Genomic DNA, 24,036 nt, shown 5'->3' on the forward strand with positions numbered 1-24,036 from the left:
GGCTGTGTTCTTTGGAGTTCACTAAAGTTCACTAATTCATTCTGCATTAGACAACACAATAAACTCAGCTACAGCTTTTTAAAGGTTTTGTATCATGTCGACCTTAAGATGTAAAGCATGCTGAGCATTGTCAATCAAATCAGATAATTCACGAAGCAAAATTAGTTCACCAAACCTCCCTATAGACATTGTACATCACAATACATACACAGTATCAGTGTAAGGAAGTAAGTACATTTACTCAAGAACCTTAAGTATGATCGTTTATGTGCCTCTACATTTAGTTTACTATTGAATTTAGAATTTTACATAAAATCACAAAACAATAAACAAAGTACACCTGCAATAATTTGATAAGTTGATTAGTAGATCGGCTGACAACTTTTTTGATTATCGTAATTAGGGCCCGAGCACCGAACAGTGGGAGGCCCTATTGAAATTGTAAGGATTATTATTTAAATTTTTTTTCAGGCAAATGAATTGGCTTTTTGAGGGCTTTAACATGCTCAACTTCTTACCAAACTTTGCAGAAAATTAAGGTCCCAGTCAGACTTAAGCTGATGGATCTGAGTCTGCATGGCCGTCAGTTTTTTATTATTAAACTATATTATTATAACATTTAATATAATAATAAACTATATAACTAAATAATGTTTTTATTCCAACCATTGACACAACTAAAAGTTATACAGATTTTTACAGATTACATGAATGCCATTTTGCATTTAGTGGCCATTTTGGCCATATTTCACATTTTTACTTTGACTAACTTGTCGTAGAGCTTTCATCAGATAAACTTCAAATTGAGATGAGTGTCATCTAAACAAGATGAAGATAATAATAATAATTATTATAATATTATATTTTTTTTTTTCAGGCAAATGAATTGTCTTTTTGAGGGCTTTAATTTACATTACAACTTATAACCTGAATGTAATTCAGTTAATTCTGGAATATTGTTCAACTTTTATCATTTTCACTATTGTCAATATTATCATTGTTATAATTATTGTTGCTGTTGTGCGTCTCTGTGGCTATAAATAGATGCAAATAGTCAAAGGTTTATATCAGACAAATATTGACTACACAACATTTTTCATTTAAATTGAAACATTTATTTTGATTGAATCATGTGAACCACAGAAGCAACATACATTCAGAAACATGAGAAACACTGAGAAACAATTACTAAGTTCTTACTTTACTAAATTACTAAATTCTTTTCATTCCTCTTCTATGGTTTGAGGTTTGGAACAAATGTTGTCTCCTGGAGGTTCAGACTGGAGGTCGGCACCAGTGGGTTTGTATCCTCTTCAGTTGAGCTTCAAACCAGAGATGTCTGGGACCTCGGGTTCAGGGTCTGGGACCTCGGGTTCAGGGTCTTGTACCTCGGGTTCAGGGTCTGGGACCTCGGGTTCAGGGTCTGGGACCTCGGGTTCAGGGTCAGAGACGTCCACTTCATTTTTGTTATTTTTCATGTGAAGAATTCCAAACATTTCATGGTCCAAACCTCTCAAATGTCACGATTACTTGTCTTGTAACTTTTTCAAAAGATATATCTATATATATTCATGTATTTTAAATACTTTTGTAGTGTGTCCCAATCTTCTGAAATCTTTTAAAAGAAAACCTTTGATGGAATCAGGAAACTAATCAGCAGATTAATCCATAGTTCAAATCAGCTTCACCTTAAAAGTAATTGCAACAGAAAAATCCCGTTCAGACACAGAAATACAATAATGATATATATGTGGTGCATGGGAGCCTTTTGCTGTACTGATTTATACTTACCTTTACTTTAAAACTATAACCTTGACATTAGTTTTTTAACCTTCAATGGAAGGAACATAGAATATATGGAACATCATTTACAAAAATAAATTGTATGGTACAATATGGGACATACAGAAAATCCCCAAATAACAGTCACATATATAACATACGAGGGTTCAAAATTAAATTCAACAATAACTGAAATAATATAAAATGATAAAAATGAATCAATAAAAATTAAAAGAGGAGGCCTTAGTGTTAGTCTGAGTTACTCACTTTTTAACGTTAACTCTACCAGGCGTGAGAACCTCGACCTCGTTGCCATGGTAAATCAGCGGGGCGGCGCATGCGCGGTCGCGTGGTAAACACAGCATCACTTGCAGCGGGTGAATTGACTGAGGACTAACAACCATGAGGTAAACTGAAGTTTCATTTAACTCTGTGCTTTATTCATTTACTCTGTAAGGTTTGTTTTTTACAAACCATGACGTTGAGGCGGTTAGCTGCATTGTTCGTGTGTTTGTTGGTAGTTTGCGAAGCTGGTTGAAGTTAGACGCTGACAGGTGAACAGAGACAGTAGCGGTCGACTCCCTGAGCTACATCCGTTAGAAGGTCGCATATTCACATCATCGGTCATAAATATGGAATTACACTTTGGCGGGTTTTATTCGCTCCTCTCGTGGTTCGTGTCCTCTGTGGTGAAGTTAGAAGAAGAAGTGAGCAGCTCCCGCTCCACAGAGAGACTCATGTGACCCAGGTCAGGCACTAAAGCCTCTCAGTGGTTTTCAGAGGCGGGTCTGTCCCCTGCACCCCTGCCTCCACCACTGCTCATTACACTAACAGGATTACAGGACGGCTCTCAGGCTGCAGTCCGGAGGTAAGACTGCCTTACTTCCATTCACTGACACACAACGGGACACATGGAGCAATGGCACATCCCATTTCCAGGCTTTGTCTTTCCTCGTTAGTTAAGAAATGTTCAACTTTCTAGTCACATGATCTAGTTCGGTCAGTGTGAACCTTTCTGTCACACTGGACATACTGTCTGACCTGAAAGTGTATCCAGTGTTGTTTCAGGGTAAAGGGTTCAGAATGCAACTGAAGAGCTTAGCAAGTGAATGTATGCAAACAAACAGAGAGCTCTGTGTGTGTGTGTGTGTGTGTGTGTGTGTGTGTGTGTGTGTGTGTGTGTGTGTGTGTGTGTGTGTGCGTGTGTACTGTCATGCTAAAAATTGCAAGAGGGGGCTGCAGGGGTGGCCTGTCGGTCACAGCAGGTAGTGGGATTGTGGCACAAAGAGCGTGCCTGTGTTTCATGCCGCCAACTCTCCCTCCATCATCCCTCCCTCCCTCCCTCACCCTTGATCTCAGATCTGGTATTCAGCTGTCAAACAATAGAAGCGTCTCTTTCTCTCATGAACAATGCTCTCATCACGGCCAGCCAGATACCCCCATGACACACTGACACACACATTTTTCATCTGCCCCCTCCAACTCCTTAGTGGTCTTTAAACTGCCCCCCCCCCCTACACACAGAGGTGGACTCTGTGGTTTACTCCCTCTAATGACTGTGGAGTGCCTAACAAGGGAAGATAATCTGCCTCTGGTAAGTGTGTGTTTCAAAAGAGAGAGAGAGAGAGAGAGAGATGATGGAGGATGAGGAGAAGTAGAGCGAGGAGGCGGGACTGTCGGCAGAGCTATTCATGTGTGATCAGTAGTAGTCCTGAGTGTTGGGGCTGCACAGCATCAATAGAGACAGTGAGGGCGGAAAGGACAAGGAGAGGAGAGGCGGGATGGTTAAATAATAACCCCTCAGTCATGAGAAGAAGAAGCAGCGCGTCACGGGGCTCTGATGTTGAGCCAGGCCGTTTGGACGAGAGGCAGAGGTGAACCTTAAAGGACATACGAAGCATCTGCTGAAACAACAACAGACTTGGCTGTTGCCATGGGGGGCTCCCTCAGCCAGAGCAGGAAGAGCTCCGTCAGCTCTCCTCGGAAAAAGAGCAGCATGTAAGATGGCATTTGTTTCTGTGTTTATGTGTGGAGTGTCACGGGAAAGGGAACATGTCACAGACTGGACATGATCAAGATTAGTTGAGTTGATACAGTTGGTTCATCCTATTATCCGTGAGAGTGTGTTGTGTTGTGCGTATGAACTCAGTGTCCCAGAGGGGGAAAAGGGGAGTAAGACAAGGAGTTGAAGTGCAATGATGCTTCCTGTGATGTTTGCGTCACAGCCAGGACCTTCACCGTTGGACTGAAATCAAATCAGCCCATCAGATGACACAGCACATAGCCCCCGCTGCTATGCTAGTTTGGATATTATTTAGATATTCAAATCTAAGGAGAGCTGCAAGGGTCACAGAATACAAGAGAGAAAGAGAAATGGTAGCACTGTTGCCATTAAAGCAGAGAGGCTCATGCAATGTGCATGAGCTGATCAGGTCATGCTCCTGAAATCAAGGCAGCGTCCAAGCCCTCCTGTCGTCGGTGTTGATATTTCAGCAGCAGCTTTCGTAGTTACAAGAGCAGGAGAGATAACGCTGCTGCAAGCTATTAATTATGCAGCTGTGACCCTAATTCTAAAGTGGTATTTTAATCATACAAGCTGCACGCTTTATTTGTGTCTGAGCAGTTACCACAGATCTCTGCTCTGCTCTGTCCGTGCACTGTGTCTGAGAACCGTAAAGTGTTGAGCGATGTATAACCAGCAGCTAACTGGAGCTGTCTCCTTGTCAGAATGTACGAAAATGTTTTTGGAGACGTTGTTGAGACGTCATGGCCGCGCTCCCTCCTCTTTTTTTCCTCATTTGATCTCTTTTCTCTCATGCTTTTTCATCTCTATTTTCAAAAGCCACTGTAAGCCTCTTGTAGCGGACCACTTTGTCTCGACACACGTAAATGCACTTGCTTAGTCATGCTCGGTCAGGCATCCTTTTATTGTCACATGTCATGGAGAGCAGTGGTTGTTATGACGAAAACCCTGTATTTAAGCAGATGTTTTGGGGATGGAAGTGAGACTCATTATCATATTTTTTTTTTTATCAGAAAGAAATTTCTTGCATCATACAAGCATACTGTAGTCTTCTGTGTTTGTGTGTGACTGATGGGGGTTGGGAGCGTCCTTATGGGAATACTGCGAAGCAAACCGTTACCGTGGGATCTCGGCTTTCAGTCTAATAATAGTTGGCTTAATCATCCGTTTTATGACTTAACTGGAGCAGTCTTGGATGTACAGTGGACTTCCTGTTCCCCGTGAACATCCAAACAGTCCCTCATTTGGGAAGAGGCTGACCCGTATTTGGAGCTCGTTTCTCGTAGAGTGTCTGCCGAAGAAAACTTTTCTTATTCTAAGAGAGAAACACAGTGAATACACAAAGACGGGCACTACATTTGAGAATATTAGATTTAATAATTCACCAGCATGAACGTGAAAACCCACTGCTGAATAATTTTGGGGTAAATGGCTGAAACTTGCACAGTATTGTAGTAGATGATGTAGGTGTATTTGTAATATATACTGCAAATTAAAGCAGAATGGAAATGAAATCATGGGGCACTGACTTCAAAGGGAAAACATGAATTGAGACATCATAATGTAGAACAGTAGGGGGTGTGTCGTCTTCCTGCTCTGTGTGTGCATGTCTGTACAATGCTCATGCACTTTAGTGTGGGAATTGTGTGCTCCTGTGTCCTGTTGTATTCTCGAACAATAGCTCGGCTGGTGTCTGTGCATGAAACCCCTCCTCTCTTTCTCTCTTGCTGCCTCATTCTTTCATGCCACTGTCACTTCAATGTTTCTACAGTGCTCTGGGAGGGCGAGTGCCTTGGCTTCATTCAGTCTTACTCCGTGCTAGTTTTCTGCTCTGACTGTAGATGATTGGGTGTTCTCTGTTAAAAGATATAAGGGATGGGAACACAGTTGTGCTTCACAAAAGCTCATCAAAGTCTTGGGAGCATCTGTCACGATATTTAAGTACAGTGTTTCCCCAAGAATTTGTTTCAGGCCCGGTGGTACTCACCAAAACAAACCCAAATCATAAGTTGCATAGAGAGAAAAACATGAAGCGCAAAATCGAAAAAAAAAGAAAGGTCAGTCATTAAAAACAACGAGAGAAATAATTTATTACATAAAAATATTTTGTGTAACCTATGACCTTTTGTAAAAATGGCAGATTCAAGCACAATGAGCACGATTCATTGCTGCACTTTATTTCCCTTGGCTTGGAGAGAAGTTTCACTTGTTATTTTGTCGGCGTTATTATTTCTAGTTTTGTGACTTAGAAAATAGTTTTGACCTGTACTATTAAAGGGGAAACTCTGACGTCTAAAAATCCACAGAAGATGGTTAATATTTTCTGCTGTGCTACATCCTTTCCTACTTATCTGTGTGAGGGTGGGTGTGTGGTGTCTATATGCATGGTTTTCAGAGTGGAATACACTTGTGGCCTCCTCCCTATTGGTTGCCATGGTGAAACCAGAGACCTTGTCCACCCATTTCAGCTCCCAAAGGTGAAATCAGAGCTGTTGTGTACCCCCGTTGCTCTCTCACATCTATTCTTCCCACATCTCCTTTTGTTGTCTTTTTCTTTTCATCCTGGCATCTTGTCACTGAATCTTTGTTAAATGTTGTTAATTCTTTTGTTAAATTTGGGTGAGAGTCCAGTAATGATCACTAGGTGGAGCTATATAATAGAACAAGACAAACAAATGTGACCCAGCAGTTTTATTGGCTTCAGATCAGCCGGCTCATCCATCTCATCCATCTCCAGAGGGAATTTCTTTTACAGCCTGACATTTAAGCTCAAGTTAATGTCTCACATGAAAAACGTACTGACTCATGTCATGTCAATATTTCTATATACTTCACACGTAGACACACCCACATATTTATACACGGCAGACTGATAAGTCAATGCAGAGCGTGTATCCACACCTTCCTTTTATTTCCTCCACTAAGGTGGTAATATCCCGTTGTTTGTTTTTTTTGTTTGTTGGTTTGTTTGTCATCAGGATTATGCAAAAATTAGCGAACAGAATTTTAATTTAACGGAAGGATGGACATGGGCCAAGAAAGAACCCATTCAATTTTGGCACAGACCTGGACAAAGGGACAGATCCAGGATTTATATTTTTACTGTCTTTAATATTGCGAGACCGCAAAGATTTACAGTTCTTCATGGTGAATGCTCATTACATATAGTTAAGCTTTCAAAGTTGTAATGATAAAAGGTCAAATGTTTTTAGACAATCTGAAGGATTTCAGACAGAATTCATCAAAGCTCAGATGTGTATTCCAACCTGTTTTAATTTTTTTTGACAACTTGTCCATCTTGGATAGTTTTGCTTTATAATCATTTCAATTTAGCAAGGAGCTCCTCTATTTTAAATACTAATGCTGACATGTTTACTACATTGAACTTTACTGTTTGACATCTGTTCTTTGTGAATGTTGATCAAACGAGAGACATTTGAAGTCATGACCTTGTTTACAGCTGCATTTGAATGTAACCTCTAATTGAAACAAGACCAGAGCTAAGTCGTCTAAAATTAAAAGATTGAAGGCTGTCATTACACTCCGCAAATGTTTTACAGACATCATACTGACAACTCTGTTATTCTGAGCTGGACCGGGAATAAAGATTTAATTGTTGTAACCCCCTAACCCCTGTAACATGGCACCCGATGATTGGTCATAATGAAACTGAAAATCAAAAGAGTTCATCCATTTGGTGTCCAACAAATAATTCAAACTAACTTTTAACACCTACATTTTGTCAGGTGAAACACAGCGCACACAAATACTTGGCTAATAAATCATATAATACAAATATTTTTTAAATTGTACATAATGCAAAACAATGAACATCAGGTGAGAGTGTAGCATAAACCTGTACATCCAGCCATCTCGATTCAATCCCGTCCTCACCAGTTAGTTTTCTCATAATCAAGAAGTCGAATTTTCCTGATGGTGGCTCTAGAGTAAACGCCACAATGACCAAAAACACAAGTATGTATCGTCTAGGGATCAAGAATATTCACAGCAAACATCCTGCCATTAATTTCAAGATATCTGGTAATGCACATAAGTGTTGGTCTGGGGGAAATGTTGACCTGGTGGTGGCTCTAAATGGCCCATGCTGTTTAAGTTTCTGTCATCATGTAGGGAATAGAGAGCAGAGATAAACAGTCTGTGATAGTTGAGAGGCTTCTCTAATGCCCTCTCTGTATCTATATACACACACACACACACACACACATAGTTACCTCATCCAGTATCACATGTCCTCTGTTGTAGCTCACTGACATGTTAATCATTGCCGATTTATTCTTAGCTCATAACCACACATGCTGCCATCAGTCAAAATGTAATTGATGATTAAGGTTGTGGATTCTTGGTGGATTAACTGACGGCATGCACATATAGTGGCTGCGGTTCAGTGCGTGTGGTCTCGTGTGTCTTTTTGTCTAAGATGGCAGCTTCAACTCACATAGGGTGTATGTATGTGTTTGTTTTGCCACTGTGTGCTACTTGTGGTTTCATGGTATTACATAAGAGCTGATTATTTTCCCCTCCCCTCTGTTTTCCTCCCACTTCTCTGTCTGTGTGGGTCTCTGCTCTGCCCGGTAGAGACCTGAGGATCCAGTATAACGATTCTGTCCATCGCTGCATGTTGTCTCCCTGTCCTGTCATGTGCTCTCTGTGTGTTTTTGTGTGTCCAGAGGCGAGTTTACAGCTTAAAGGTGTCTCGGTGTAAACACAGGATGTGATGTACCGCAGAGTGCTCTGCTTTAGGGACTTTGTTAGCTTTGGCAGATCTTGTCCTCTGCAAGACGGACAGGTTTGTCCTCTTAGCTGTCCTGACTGACAGATAAGGAGACAAAGGAGAGAAAGGACAAATAGATATGTAAAAAAACTCACTTTCATCTCCCTCCCCACTGATTCCCTGTCTTGCTCTCCTCCATTTTAATTGATTCGGTTTTCCATCTGTCGTGCCTCTAATTTGCTCATTTTTTTGGTCTGTGCATCCATCACAGATTGAACAGTGTCTCTTTCTCTGTGCTCACCAGTGTGTGACATTATTTGCGTGCATGTGTGCGTGCATGTTTTCTCATCTATCTGCCTGTGTGTCTCTGTGGACCAGCTCAGACTGATCAGTTCGAGAGCCTTTGCCTTTCCGTCCACGTGTCTCATGTGCGAGCAGTAAACAGCAGGAGAGGAAAGGTACCTCGAAGTTAAAAGAAAAAGAGAAGCATCTATGCTCCTTCCTTTTTTCTTTCCCCCATGCACCTTTTTCACAGTGGCTTAGCCATCCCCCTGATATAAGATTAGTCATGCTCCATGCTATTTTTTTCAAAAGAACACATCTCATTTGGCCTAGATACCGTGTGCGTTTGTGTGTGTGTGTCTGTGTGGGAGATGTATAAATGTGAAAGCCTGAAGTTACATAAGCCATCCACGAGTGTGTGTGTGTACGTGTGTGTGTGTGTGTGTAAGCAGTGATGAGAGCTTTAATCCCAATGACTTTTCTGTCAGTCTGATGAGTATTTGTGTTGTTATTGTTCAATCTAGGTTTGCTTTATTGATTTGTTGACTTTCTGACCTGGATATTTTCTGTGAACAGCAGATCCCCTGTAGGTTTACTCACTCGCCACAACATTATTGGATTAATATTCTCCATTTGGACTCGTGTGACAGTTATACATTTTATATAAAGGGCACATTGTTAGTCTTTGCTGAAAATATCTGCAATTTAATTGCTCTTTTCTTCTCTTAATTATCCAGGCAATACTACTTTTGGCAGAGTTTTGTGTCGTAATCACTGTTATCCACTGTCTCTGTTGGGAGCTGCAAAGTAAACAAACCATTAACAACTCAAATTACTTTGAGACTGTGCCTCAAACACACAGTGGGCCACCCAGCTGTGGTGGCAACAGTAAAGTACAAAAATAGTTTGGAAGCAAACATGGTCCTAAAGGGTGTAATATATCTGTAACACTGCCAGAATGCTGATAAAAAGCCCTTTAGTGGATTCAAATTTAATTTTAAGCAACGAGGCAGGCTGAATTTGCTTTATTTGAGGGTCATTTCAGAAATAATGGATATTGCAGATTCAAACTCATCACCTTAAAATATATATGCCCCATAATTTCCTCCCTTTCCTCCCATTCTTCTTTTATCTCTTTTAATCTCCATTTCTTTGGAGACACAAGCATCTGGTAGTTTCTGTCTCGGAGAAACCAGACTCCTCTTTGCGTCTTCAAACACAAACCGTTGCCTCTCTTCTGCCCCTTGGCTTCTTTAACAATCATCAAACCTTCAAAGAATCTGGGAGGAGAGCGGGCGAGCTAGTTAGCAAACATATGGGAGCAGGGAAGAGCTGCTGTGTGTTAACCAGCTGATCGTCCACCCAGACAGAGAGCGGAGCGAGGGGAGAGGGAGGAGAGCAGAGAGAGGAGTGACTAGTGATGCTTCAGTAATCTGCACCGTGTGAGTCAGTGCTGTGGAGAGCAGAGCGGCAACAGAAACAGCAGCAGCAGCAGCAGTGTGAGACACGTTTCACTCTCACGAGAGCCAACCACGCAGAGGAGCAGGATGGGAAAGCTGAGCGGCTGAGCAAGAGGAGGAAGTGAGACAGCCACATAGAAAGCAAGAAGCAAGAAGACAGAACAACAGCTGATTTTTTTGACAGCCACCTTCTTCTTTTTGCTGTTAATAGACAGAGTGCGGCACTGCTTTGCCATTGTGACTGACAGATACGACTAAACTTATCCACAGGAAGAGGAAGTTTGCTTGTAAACACCAGGGGTGGCTTAAGGTTTAGGACTCGACGTGGTTCAGGGATGTCCTGGTTGTCTCCCGTCCAGTGGGCCAAATGGACGTGGTCAGCAGTGACTGCGGTTGCCGGAGAAGATGGGCAGCCCAGATTGAAGGATTTCGGAGAGGACAAGTAAGAGGGTTGGCCACATATGTTTATATGTGTATGTGTGAGGGTGAAGTCAGAAAGATAAATGGTTCACAGGTCGATGTGTTGAAGAAAATCAGATAAAACTGTTTTCAATAGAGTTTGGACTCAAAGACTGATTGTGTCTGTGCGGGTGTTTGTGTGTTGATTACAGTGATGATTCATGAGTCATACTGACAGGTGGTGGATACACACACATACACACACACAAACACACACACACACAGTGGATCTCGTGGATCTCAGTGGTCGCGTCAGGCTGTTGTCCTCGGCTAACAGATTCCTTGTCAAAATACAGTCACTCAAACTTTTGTTTCATCAGTCCCTGCTTTGTGTGAATCAATTGCTCAGGATCTGACTGTCTTAAATCTTTTTTTATGTTTTTGAGTACGGGTGAATGTGTGTCTCTGTGTGCATCAAAGCTGTTTGGCAGTTTGGAAACAGTTTCTGAAGCTTGGGGGGAAGGGGGGGGGAAAGCCACAGTTTCCAAAGCCTTTGATTTTTTTCTGTCCATTTCTAGTTCCTAAGTAACCATCCAAGATCGCAGCCAGTGGGGCCATCACTGGGATGTGATTTGGGTGTGTGTGTGTGTGTGTGTGTGTGTGTGTGTGTGTGTGTGTGTGTGTGTGTGTGTGTGTGTGTGTGTGTGTGTGTGTGTGTGTGTGTGTGTGTGTGTGTGTGTGTGTGTGTGTGTGTGTGTGTGTGCAGGATATGGGGGTATGTATATTAGGATTAGCCCTGGATGGCGGCGTTGTATAGAGCTCCAGAGTGTGTGAATGTGTTTGTGTGAACTGGTATCACAGAGATGGAGTGCGGTTGTCTGCTGGCACTGGGAGCTTTGTTCCCTCCTGTGCTGTTTTTCATTAGCGTGTGGACGTTTTGATGTGCATTCGAGTAGCTGGGAACAGGCGCTCGTACACAAACTCTCACTCTCTCTGTCTCCCCCCGCCTTTTTGTCTCTCCGCAGTTTGGAAATAAATTTGGGCTGCGTGTCTAGGCAGCTGACACAGCAGACCAAAAGACGCTGTGTGTGTGTGTGTGCTTTAATGAGTGTTGTGTCCCACAGTGTGTCCTTATTGAAAGGCAAAGGATGCAGGTGGCCTTGTAGGGCTTCACTTCCTTTCCTCTCCCTTCCTGTAAAATAAAAGCAGCTTGTTTATCTTAAGCTGCTTTGAGCTGTGAAATCTATTATTTTCCTGCCACTTGAGGAAAACAGAAGATTTGTGTAGGAAACCCAGTATTCATTTGTTAGAGTTAATTTGACACTGCAACACACAACCATGGCTGCCATTGTTATTTTTTATTTTAGCTGCTTGTCGCATTTATATGTTGTTATTTAGACTGATCAGTGTTTTCAATGCCTCACTGTTCTCAAAGACAGTAGAATGTTGTGTGAGAAGCATTCCTATAGCTCTCAACCAGGCAGTGTGATTTGTTTTAATATCAAACTCCTCATCACTTTATAAGAAAACTTATTTCGTGGGTAATTCTTCTCCATTTCAGTACATTTTCTATTTTGTTTGTAATATTTAATTGAATATCAATGAGATGGCAAGTATTAACTGAATCTGTTTCGTCCTCTCTCTTTCTCCTCACAGTTCCGACTCGGAGGGAACCTTCGAGACTCCAGAGGCCGAGTCTCCGGGTGTCGTGAAGCTACTGAACCAACTGGACAACTGCAACCACACAGGTGAGACAGGCTGACCCAAGTCTTTTATACTGATCTGTCACACCCAAACAGTGATCAGGTATGGCTGGGTGGTGTCAAGCACCAAAAGCTTTTTTTGGTACCAACTGCACATTATTGTCACATTATCAAAATACCCAACAGCGTACATACAGTAGAATGTCAGAACATATCGATAATCTTGTCTAATTCCTGTTTAAATGGAAAAAGCCAAAGTAGTTGTATGGCTGCTTGTGTCTCAGCATTGAAGAGCAACTTAACATGAGAATGAAGAGTAGTGTTTCGCTGCCCGCTCTGGTTTGGGTTTCACCACTGACCACATCGGCATCACTGGTGGGTGTGGTGCACATTGTTGGGTGTGATTACCAACAGCGATGTCCCAGTGTCCTGGATAACCTCACTGTAGCTCAATTTTATTTTTTCTCAAACAAAATTCTCAAAAGAAAAGAAATCCAGACCTAGATCAGGACTGGGAGTGAAGGAAAACATGTAAACACATAAATAACATTTCAGTAATGACTGTTAGTAGTAATGCAAAATATTATTATCCTATTATCCTTCCATTGGCTATACAGCCTATTCTATAAAGGAGATTTCCGGTATTTTTCAACCTGGGCTGTATGTTTATGTAGGTGTTCAAATGACTGGTAATTACAAAAACCTGCAGCAACAGTCCATGAAATGTGCACTAAAAGAGCTTTCTCTGGAAATTATGTTTTGACAGTGCAATGTTTACTTTGTGTAATTTTGTATGTTCACCACATGTTTGCTACAGATCTATGATCAGCATATTATCAGCTGTGCATACTGTGTGCATGAGACTTGTAAATCAAGTGGGCAGTATTTGAGTCCGGCCTGTTTGAAGCTGCCAAAGAGGCCCACTGGTGTGAAAGGCCCCCTCCTCGCGCCCCCTCCCCTCTCAGCTGTCTTGCTTTCACCCACACAGACAGGAGCACCACGTGTTACCATGGCAATAGATTATCTGGAGTGGATCCTCTGCGCTGAAACAAATGCCATCGATACTTTCTTCATGCACCTCAATTGAGTTTGACATGTTCTCGGGGTGTATGAGGATATATATTCGTCTGCACGCTGTGGATGTCTCAGCCTCTTGAAAGCAGACATGTTTTGACCACAGCATATGGGATGCTGTGCCAGATGATGACAGAGAGATGAATGTGTTTGGTATTGAATCTAGTTTGTAGACAATAACAGTCTCCTTTTCATGCTAAACCCGTCACATGGTCAGTACAAAATGGGGGTTATAGGTTCATAAATAAAAGATCGACTGTGTTGAGAAACTGATAGCCTGGCTCCCTATAATTAGACTTAACAGCTCGGGGGGGGGGTCGCTGTCTGTACATGGGAACAGGCACGAGCCACAATAAATAGTATGTACTGTTGAACCAGTACCTGGATACTGTAGTATCTTTTTCTCTCTCACCGACTCTCTCACACACTTCCCCCTCCATCTCCCTTTCCTCTTTTTTAGTTGAGCTGTGAAACTGTAATAAAGTCTGTTGTTGTTTTTGTTGCTAGGCCACGTGGTGGTGTGTACTCTCCATTTCTGGGTGTGGTTCCTCTACATCTGTTCCATGTCTCTGAAGGGTGGGAATGCAGTGTTTTTGAAAGTGCCTTATATTTTGAGCAGAAGCTCAGCTAAACTTCCATTAACTGACTTTATGATGTAATAAGTCACACACTCGGTCTTAAGTCATCTGTCACCCACCTCCACAGGGGCTTCATTCACGTTGGGCATGGTGAGAAGACGTAAAGAAAAATACAGGAGAGGCTTTTGTGGGTTTATTATTGTGTGTAGCTGTGTGTGTTTTACAGTGCATGTGTGCTGGTGCGTTTTCCAGTAACAGAGTGTACTGTGTTTCTGCAGCCGTGTGACTCAACAGAGCCTGGTCTGCTGCTGTGGTCGTTAGAGGGATGTGTTGGGACACAGGATGTAAAGTGGTGCGAGAGGAAGTCAGCAGCTATTTTAAATGTTCTTCCAGGAGAAGGAACGGCCGTCACAGGATTGAGACGCATGAATAAGATCAATTTTCCCTGCGTCACCCCTAGGATGGTTCTTCTACTTCACTGTTCTAATTCATTCTCACTGCTCTCATTGCATCGTTTTCAGCCTCAGTTTTCTCTGAAAGCCTCACTGTACACAACCTGCCCTGCACCAAACGGTAGACAGGCACAGGGAGCCACTAGCTGAAGAAAAAAGTGGAGCATCAGTAGCATACAAGCCAGATATTTCCCTCAGGAGTTGGTAGACACCAAAAACATAGCTAAAAGAGACAAAATAGACTATACTTATCCGGTGAAAAACTAGGTCCTCTAAAAGAATAAATGTGACACCGATCTTGTTTCTCTACTCTGAATTTGATCAGAATGAAGATTGTTGTGATCACACTTATAGATCTTCCGAGTGATGCACCTGTCGACAGTAGAGATCTGCTGCAGTCCTTTGTCACTGTTAGGTCTTCAAGATGTCTCAAAAAGTGTTGGCTGTTCCTCACTCCAGGTTTAAAACATAAGGAAACTGTGTTTTTGATTTGTTATGGCTCAGGGTCTTTAGACGGCTCAAGATCAGCCGGTTAAAACCTGCTGTTGTGCAATTTTTATTTACAGTATTTTACTCTTTTAATTTTACTCTACTATTGTCAAGCACTTAATGGAATTTTGCTTTTATAATGTGATGTATAAACTTACTCACTTTTCTTTTCACAGGTTTTCCTGATGTTACAAACCACTTTCTGGACGAGAGCTCTAAAAAAAAAGCTGTTGATTCTCTGAACAACCTCACCGGCTCCTCTCCTGACAACAGCAGCTTCTGTTTGGATCAGAACCTTAATTTGACTCTAAGCACCAAACCCAGTCCAGGAGAGGGCCTCTCCCCATCCACCCCTCTGCCCCAGCCTCCAGCTGTCAGGCCCCCTTCATTGAGTGTCCTCTCCTCACTGAACAAACCCGATCCTACGGAGGTGGACGATGAGGCTCCGGTGACATCGGACTCCAGCCCGGACTCAGACCTGATCTCCAGTCGTGACGCCTGTGTGGATCCCGATTTGCTCAATGGCAACAAAAACTCTATGCTGTCAAACACAAAACTGACCTGCGAGACCAGCAACGCCATAATCACGTGAGTAGAAGATTACAGTCATGCACAGAGGCCATTCCTCTTCATCAATCATAATCATCCTCTTTCCAGTCAGGAGCTCCATTTACTGAACTAACATGACTCACCGATTTTCAAGCATAAAAAAGACGCTGCTCTCTTTTATGGCTGTAGGGAACAATAGTGAATGGCTGCTATTGTACACAGTGAACCTGAAGGGATCAAAATGTTCCCATTTTAACAAGCTGTTGCCTGTGACCTGCTCTGCTCTCTCTAAAGGTCTGTCCGCTATTAAGTCTCTCCATTCATTCATCATTAATACTACTATAGTTTTTAATGGTTTTATTGCTCTTATTTTTATCTTAGGATTTGAGATCACTTTGGCTAGGATTAGTTTTGGGTTTGCTTTTATTCTTCCATAGCTGATGATGTGGGGACGTTTTTCAGTTCTCACAGTGGGATTAAGTATTTTTAACAACTGCTTTACGTTTGTTGACTAAATGTTATTTGAATGGTGAAAAGAGAAGTTAACGTGGCAACAACGCCCTCTTGTGGTCTCCATTAACTGGAGCAAAACCCCAGAATAATTATAATCACTTTCTTTTTGTGTGTGTACACACACAGCAATAAACTGCAAACTATTTTTGAACAATCATTGCTGTTGTGAGAGTTCAGTTAAGTACACAAAGATTAACAGATTTGATAGAAGTTCTATTCAATTCTATTGGCATCACTCTTTATTACTGTATGTGGATGGACTAGATTATATATATTATTTATTATCGTATCATGTGTGGTCTGACAGGGTCAACACACTACCTGTACAAGAGCAGCGTCTTTAATTTGTAATAGATTACATATTATAGGCCATTGTTATGTATAGTAATTTAGCTTCCATTATTTTACATATTGTCCTTATTGGAGTCTTCAGATAAAGTTCAGGTTTGGTCGTAGGGTTTGTTTCCAGGTTACAGTTTGTTTCTTTGTCGCTGGACTTTGCCCAGATGATAATGTAGGAGAGGACCAATCAGTTTTTATTCCAAGTATTTTCAGTAACTTTATAAATCTCTCACAAATATGAAAATATTTGAAGGATAAGTCCAGAAATCACTTTTTAAAATGTAATTATTATATTACTGACATTGGTTCTGGAGGATTATGGTTGTACATTAGTTCAATTAGGCTTTTCTTTCCAGTTTCTGTCTCGAAGTCTGGACTTTCTGTTCTCTAAACTATAATAACCCCCCCACTCACCTTGTGTTTGACCTAACCCCTGTCCCAACATCTCCTGTGTCTTTCCTTCCTTTTCCTTTCAAACCTATCATTCTGTTTCCCTTCTCTCTGTGTGGCATCAGGACTGCAGAGCAAGTCCATTTCCTCTGTGTTCTGTTGTAAGTACTGTCTAACTGTGTGCGCAGACGTGTGTGTGTGTGTCTTTTGTAAATTGCTGTTCTGAATAGAGCAGTCCCAGTCCAGGCTCATTCCGCATCCTGCTGTGTCTTCCACTTGACCTCATTTTAATCAAAGTTGGGGGAAGTGAACAATAGATTTAGAAAGTGGAGGAGAAACGGTGTTAGTGGAAACCATGTAATTCCCTCTAATGCTCTGTGCAACTGTTCTTGTTCTTATTTGAGTTTGGCAAACGCCTTCATCATTAATCTGCTTTTTCTCCTGCGTAAATCAGCCCTTTTAGGAAAGCATTTGAATTCAGCACACACACAGAGCAGAGCTATGAGGTCTGGGCTTTTGTGTCTCTCCTGCTTTTTCTTCTCATCCCCATATGTTCGCACATACAGAGATATGATCTGTTTTGTGTTGATACTAATTTTCTCATTGATCTTTGTACTCAGGAACTCCTGTAAAGTGAAACAGATCCAGCCGCCGACGCAAAAAGAATTCAGTGAACAGGTAAGAATTCTCTGTTTTTTTAAGCAACATCTGACTTATGTGTTTGCATTAGCTGTTGAAATATATACTGTCTGTGTGGTTGAATGTTTGCTGATGTTAAAGGATGACCATCATGGAGGCCACGCCACAGACGAGGAGAAGTTGGCGAGCAGTGCGAGCGGTAAGCACCAATGATTAACTTTATTGTTGCGTTCCTAATTTCTACATTCCTGGAGGCACCCAGCTCCAGTACACTCTGATAGCTCAGTTGTATCTCAGCTCAGGGAGCAACTCTCATGTAAAGAGATCAGATGGCTGGATGTTAAAGTTTAGTCAGCTGACTTCAGCTTCCCTCAGGGCAAACAATCAGCCGAGCTCGATCAATACCGGACAGTGAGAAGGTCAACTTTGCTTTACTGTTACAAACAAACACCACATTAATCATTAACTTTAAATATCATACATGTGCCGTTTACTGCATGAAGTACAACTCGCTGCTACAATAATATCAAGACATATTACATTCAGTCATGAGAATAAATGACACCATTTCATTTGTGGTGAGTGGAATTAGTCTTAACGACTCAGGAAAACATTTGTTTGGGGTTTTATTGTAACATTAAGTTTTATTGTAACATTAACTTCTCATGTCTCATATTCTTACCATGAGTGTGTTGCTTTCTTCCAGTCCAAGACTGCCAAGTGACGTCCACTCCTGAGGAGTCAGACTGCTGCTCTGTGGTGAGGATTTAACACATTCGTGATAAATCTACTGTACCATAAACCATGTATACAGTCTATTTAATCATGACTGTGTTATGTTGTCATCCATACTGTGTCATGTGATGAAGGTCTCTCCTAAAACCACTAGGTGGAGCTAAAGCACTTGTTTATAGGTCACTACCGAATCAACATCAGGGATGAAAACAGCGAAGTCCTTATGTTTCATATCACTGTGATGACAACAGTGGCAAAGATCTGTTAAATCACATGAATAATCCAAATAGGTTACAGACTATATAGTAGATTATATATATGAAGCTGCAGCATGACCGGGTGACTGATACGATGACTGCAGTGTGCTGTAGGACAGCAGGAGCTTCTCAGTGACTGCCACTATGTTCATCTACTCAGGTGACAGATGGATTTAGATTATCATTCAGGAGATTAGAATATGACGGTCCTAATCCAGGGAAGGACAAAATGACAGTGGGATGAGACAAGGGGGAGGAGAAGAGGGAGGAGAAGATGAAGGATGTTGGATGTTGGAGAACACAGACTGCAAGGCAAAATGGGTATGAAGTAACAAACGAGAGGGAAAGAGCTTTAATAGAATGAAAAAGAAATGTTAAGTGAGAAAGACAGATCAGGTGTACAGAGAGCAATGTCACATGTTCAAAGTAAAATAACAGAAACAAAAGATAACTTGGATGTTTGTATTCAATTCATTTGGAAAATAAGTAGGTATATTGTCATAAATACCTTATAAACTCTTCAAAGGTTCAGGTGGATTTACCTCCTTGATATCAGGAAGACGTGACTGATTCCTTTCTGTCCCCAGCAGTACGACGACACGTGCAAACTGAAGAGCAACTCCAGGGAAAGTGAGATGCAGAAAACAGGAAGTCAGGTCCTTGATTCCATCTGCATCAGTGAAACAGAGAAGCAAGCTGTTCTCACTCTTATTAGAGAGGAGGTAACACACCTTTCTCACTCACATCCAGTGTGTGTCTGTCGTGTAGATATTCAGCTTGGTATTATTTGTACATAGAATTCTACTCACAGACAGCATCTCCTTTCAGATCATCACTAAAGAGGTGGAAGCCAACGACTGGAAGAAAAAATACGAGGACTGCAGACAAGAAGTCAATGAGATGAGGTTAGAAAACATGTTAATGCCTGTTTTTATTCACTCAATTCTTATAAAGAATGAACGGACACTGATTCAATTTGAGGCTCACGTGAGGTTCTGACCCTTTGGACATAAGATTAGACGCATTAGACATTGATCCAAAAATATCTCTAATTTATCACTTCCTTTTTTTCATTATAAGGGTTTGGGGGGTGTAGTGGAAGTATCGGTGTAGTAATGTAAGTGTTATCTTTAAATGCCTCTCGTTTTAAGACGCATTGTGTGTTTTGTCTTATTACAGGAAGATTGTTGCAGAATATGAGAAGACATTTGCTGAGATGTTCGGTGAGTAGAAATCCTTAAACGTAACAAACTGTAACAAACCAAAGAACCATGGCACTCAGTAGAGCACATAACTCCACCAAGGCCCGATAGTTTATGAAACCTCGTTTAAATTCAGTAGATCCTGATTTTAATTTGTATCTGCACCAAATTTCTCATGCGCCTAAATATTTGTCATCTAAGCATGCTTAATTTTGTATCATTATTTGAACTGCATAGTCAGCATTATATTATTCTCTGTAACCACATGATTCACTGTTTCAGTGTCACAGTGGTTTGTGTCGTCTTGTACTATGAGATGACACAAATCTTCTCTATTTATGTTTGAACTTGTCCTTGTTTTTGTGGAAAATATAATTTTTCAATCACTGTTACTAGACTAAATACTAGAAATCTGTCATTTAGCACTTCACACTAATATCCTCTTCTTCACTGTTCACAGAGGACGAGCAGCGCAACGGTGCCAGGTCCCAGAAGGCTTTGCATGCAGTGACGATGGAGAAGGAAGCAGCGCTGACCGACCTGAACTCAGTGGAGCGCTCTCTGTCTGACGTGTTTCGACGTTATGAAAATATGAAGAGCACCCTGGAGGGCTTTAAGAAAGTAAGGGGTCGTAGGACAAGTGCAAGTCTAAACAAGTATTTAAGGAAAGTGTCTATTTCAAATGCTGAGGTGATCAGCCAATAGCAGGGCTGGAAGAAGATTAAGGTCAGAATAAGGTTGGAAGCGTGATCAGGGGCAGTGGTCGTCTTGAAGTAAGAGCAACAGGGCTTTAAATGGAAGGTCACTGGATAAATGCTGCCCTCAGGCACTGTTCTCTCCTCCACTCCAACAAACACCACACAGAAAACCCTCGATTAAAGCTGTTTGTGCCCAAATCTTGACCAACAGTTGACTCACAGCTGCTGCAGAACAGCTGCTTGAGGGGAAACAGACAGCTGTGGTGAAGCTTTCAGCAGCACATGTGTGGGACTGCAGGAATGCAGAAGATTAGGAGGAGAAGAGCCCACAATGTTTTCAAATACAAGAAAAGCTTTAAAGAATCATGTCTCTATTAGACCGAAGCCAAGTTTAATACTGTATTAGAAAATTGTAAAGATATACATACAACATTTAATCTATTTTCTCTCCGTCTGAGTTTTGTTTTTAAATCACAATGTGTTTGACGTTTGATTTTTTCCTCAAACAGAATGAAGAGGTGCTGAAGAAGTGTGCTCAGGAATATCTGGCCAGAGTCAAACAGGAGGAGCAGAGATACCACACACTGAAAGTCCATGCTGAGGAGAAACTAGACAAGTATGTAGAGATTTAAAGAGAAATCTGTCTTAACAAATGAAATACTTCCACAGGGTTTGCGACTCTGTTATATGACACATCTGTTGATTTCCCTGCTTCTATGTCTAAATCAGGGCCAATGAGGAGATCGCTCAGGTGCGTACGAAGGCGAGCTCAGAGAGCGTAGCGCTGAACGCAGGCCTGAGAAAGGAGCAGATGAAGAATGAGTCTCTGGAACAAGCGCTGCAGCAGAAGGTCAGAGACGTCCCGACTTCTCTATGACACCTTTAGACTCCTTTCGGACCTGGTATTGACATTTGTTCTGAGTGATCTGATAACAAGCGGACAGTGCTAAGTACACGTGTGAATGCATCCAGATATCTGATCACTTTCACCACATTCAGAGGTGGACACATGTGGCCTCAGTCTTTTCACCGTGTGAACGCAAATGTATCCTGGGGCACTTGCGCTGTCACACTCACACACACATCGCAAAACACTCACATGGCAACACACAGAAACTTTGTCATCAATGTTGTCTGTTGTCTGTAAAGTCAGACTGGCTGAAAAAAAATTTGGTATTTGTGAACACAAATGACAAATGTGAATATTTGCATATAGAGCGGGGAAGTGAGATCCAATCACTTAGTAATTCAGGATGCAGACAAATTTAACGCTTTCCATTGGATTTCTCTGGACGGATGTTAATACCAGGTCTGAACGGGGCCTTAGTATATTTTTATGCTGTATAGTTGTGCTGTATTGTAGTAAACAAGTAAATAGAGATGCATGAAATGTACTAATTCATCCTTCGTTGTACTGTCACAGAATCAAGAGATCGAGGAACTGACAAAGATCTGTGATGAGCTGATCGCCAAAATGGGAAGAATCGACTGACAGCCACTCCCTGTGAGTCAGCTTCCACCGTCCCTCTGGTCCTGCCCCGTGCATGTGCCCAGCCAGGAAGCAGCTCTTCTACCCTGTGCCAGCTCTTCCTCTCAGAGACTGCTCATGTACACATGTTTAAAGTAACTTCCTTGTACACTACTATTGCACTACATGTGACCAGAATCAAAAGAGGTTCTGTAGATGTTAATTATTGCCGGGAGTTTGGTTCTATGTTGTCACTTTGTTTGCATTTACTGCCCTTTATGAGCTCATCTTGGCCCCTTATGCTTTTGTCCATGGTGCCAGCCAACAACAACCTGCTTGTGAGTCAACTCCCAGCAGCTTAGCAGCTCAATTCCTTAGCAAACCGCTCGTGCAGGATGACATCAGACTTAATGCAGGATGTTTTGGGCGTGTGCTCTGATGGGCTTTTGACAAGGATTGTTTAAAAGCAACAATCGATAAAATGTATTTTTCTATGAGGTAAACAGGAATTTCACTCTGGTAGAGAGAAGCTCAGGGGCACTGTATCGGGCCGAAGGAGGTCAGAGTTGAGGTCAAGCTGCATAAGAGCTGAAGAGGAGGATTTCAGATTGTTTGAGGAAGTACAGGAGTCCTCTGAAACCTGAGGGAATCTGGACCTCAGTGAATCTAAAACTTCAAATAATTCTCAGCTTCAGCCTCACATGATTTACAGTATGACACAGATTATATTCTAGACTATTTAAAGAGCGGCCGAATATTTGTATCATTCACAGAGACGTATAATTACCTGACAATCATAAACTTTCCTGTGACTGTATAAACACCACTGGTCATTAACTGTCAAGTAGAGAATCCTGAACAACTGGAACAAGGCTACAACATAATGACACTGTGTTTCACACAAGTGCTGCATTGTCACTTTTTGTAAACATCCCTCTCTCACAGTGTTTCCACTCGACCTCTCACCGTGAGAGAAACTCAGAATTCAACATCTTTGTTCCAAGTTTTTTTTCCTGTTGCTTATTTGTGATTATTCAACAAATAAATAGGTTTCTATGCACGTTGCTTTTTACACCTTTGCATTTCTCAGGATTTACATTTTTTGTTAAACTAGTTGCATTCAGCAGCACAGCGCTTTAATAAAGACTCAAGGTGGTTGTGACGTAACTGAATGTTTGTTAAAATGTGTTTTTGAAGGAAAAAAAACAAGACGATTTCTCCCCAACACCAGTTTTACGGAAAGTCTCAATTTACCTCAATATTATACAGTGTATTATTTGCAAATCCATGATTTAAATCGAGCAGTTACTGGTTAACAAAGTGAAACAAGCGTTTAGTTTATATTTTTGTCACTTTAAAGGTCTCCATCCTCAGTTCATTGGAGTCAGGCGCTGCGTCCTAACCACCATGTAAATCCACTCATGTCACAAACCCACCTGTGTGCCACCGTTTATATTTGTGCCAAACTAATGTCACATTGCCTCAGCTGTTTGTCTTTATTTTATAAAATATTGTTTTCTCACTGGTACCCCCAACTCCCTGTGACAGGAAAGAAAGGTTGTACAGCCCATGTCCTCCTCCCTTTGGTAAATACCATTCCAGCCTCAGCTCTGTTCATTTAGATGTATTATTTTGAATTCGTGATTTTTATTACTTATAGAATTGAATCTGCTCGAGCTCCTTGCTCTGCCACTGCTATCGTTCGTAGATGAATATCTACACTGCAGTTAAAGTGAAGCTGTGACCCTTAGCTTTGTGATTGTGAGTTAGGTTGAAGTGTGTGTAACTTCATACTTTACTTGAACCAATGAAACCAACAGATCCTTTGGACTTGAAAATCTATCAACATGCTAAGGTCTATGGAAGGAGAGCTGTGTCTGAATTAAAGGGTTACTCAGTAGGGTGCTGTACCAGAGGAAGCAGGGTAGACTACGTTCTAGGCGTAGTCTTTAGAAACTTTATTAGGGTAAAACCCTCCAGAGCTAAAGGCTGGGACACTTTAAACAGAGAGCTGGTCCAGACCCCCTGTATGGAGGGGTATCCTGGGTTCTAACTTCCCTTTCCTGAGTCACGGTTTGTGTTTGTAAATAAGAAATGGGATTGTCATACTTGTGTTGAGGACTAACGGTGATTGTTTGTACATTTGCTTGAATAAATATTATTTGCTCCACTGAAATTTCTGCAACTGCTTTCCTGACTGATTTCTGTATGAATTTTCACATGGTATGTTTGTGTGTGTGTGTTATGTTTGTCAGTATATGTGTCATGG

General features: G+C 41.6%; 1 protein-coding gene across 6 annotated transcripts; it reads left to right on the forward strand.

Moving 5' to 3' along the window:
- The first annotated feature begins 2,091 nt into the window (after window positions 1–2,091).
- LOC118115168 (transforming acidic coiled-coil-containing protein 1) lies at window positions 2,092–23,943 on the forward strand. 6 transcript variants are annotated; one of them, XM_035166167.2, is made up of 14 exons: window positions 2,092–2,189; window positions 12,335–12,426; window positions 15,151–15,562; window positions 16,894–16,929; window positions 17,389–17,446; window positions 17,549–17,606; window positions 18,114–18,166; window positions 18,987–19,121; window positions 19,228–19,304; window positions 19,579–19,622; window positions 20,062–20,222; window positions 20,809–20,915; window positions 21,029–21,149; window positions 21,723–23,943. In XM_035166167.2, exons 1-14 carry the CDS (start codon window positions 2,185–2,187, stop codon window positions 21,789–21,791), a joined length of 1,428 nt encoding a protein of 475 aa, XP_035022058.2. In that variant the 5' UTR covers window positions 2,092–2,184; the 3' UTR covers window positions 21,792–23,943. The 6 variants fall into 6 exon arrangements, with proteins under 6 accessions (XP_035022058.2, XP_035022057.2, XP_035022054.2 ...); XM_035166166.2 differs by lacking the exon at window positions 2,092–2,189 and adding an exon at window positions 3,418–3,780; XM_035166163.2 differs by lacking the exon at window positions 2,092–2,189 and adding an exon at window positions 10,186–10,721.
- Window positions 23,944–24,036: the final 93 nt, after the last annotated feature.

The sequence above is a fragment of the Hippoglossus stenolepis genome, chromosome 9 (genome assembly GCF_022539355.2).
Source record: "Hippoglossus stenolepis isolate QCI-W04-F060 chromosome 9, HSTE1.2, whole genome shotgun sequence".
Classification (NCBI taxonomy): domain Eukaryota; kingdom Metazoa; phylum Chordata; class Actinopteri; order Pleuronectiformes; family Pleuronectidae; genus Hippoglossus; species Hippoglossus stenolepis.

Excerpts from the sequence above, each read along its gene's own strand:
- LOC118115168 (XM_035166163.2), top strand. The coding sequence starts at position 10,615 with ATGTCCTGGTTGTCTCCCGTCCAGTGGGCCAAATGGACGTGGTCAGCA. Across the intron at positions 18,167-18,986 it reads AGTCAGACTGCTGCTCTGTG|CAGTACGACGACACGTGCAA; the intron begins GTGAGGATTTAA and ends TTCTGTCCCCAG. Across the intron at positions 19,305-19,578 it reads CAAGAAGTCAATGAGATGAG|GAAGATTGTTGCAGAATATG; the intron begins GTTAGAAAACAT and ends GTCTTATTACAG.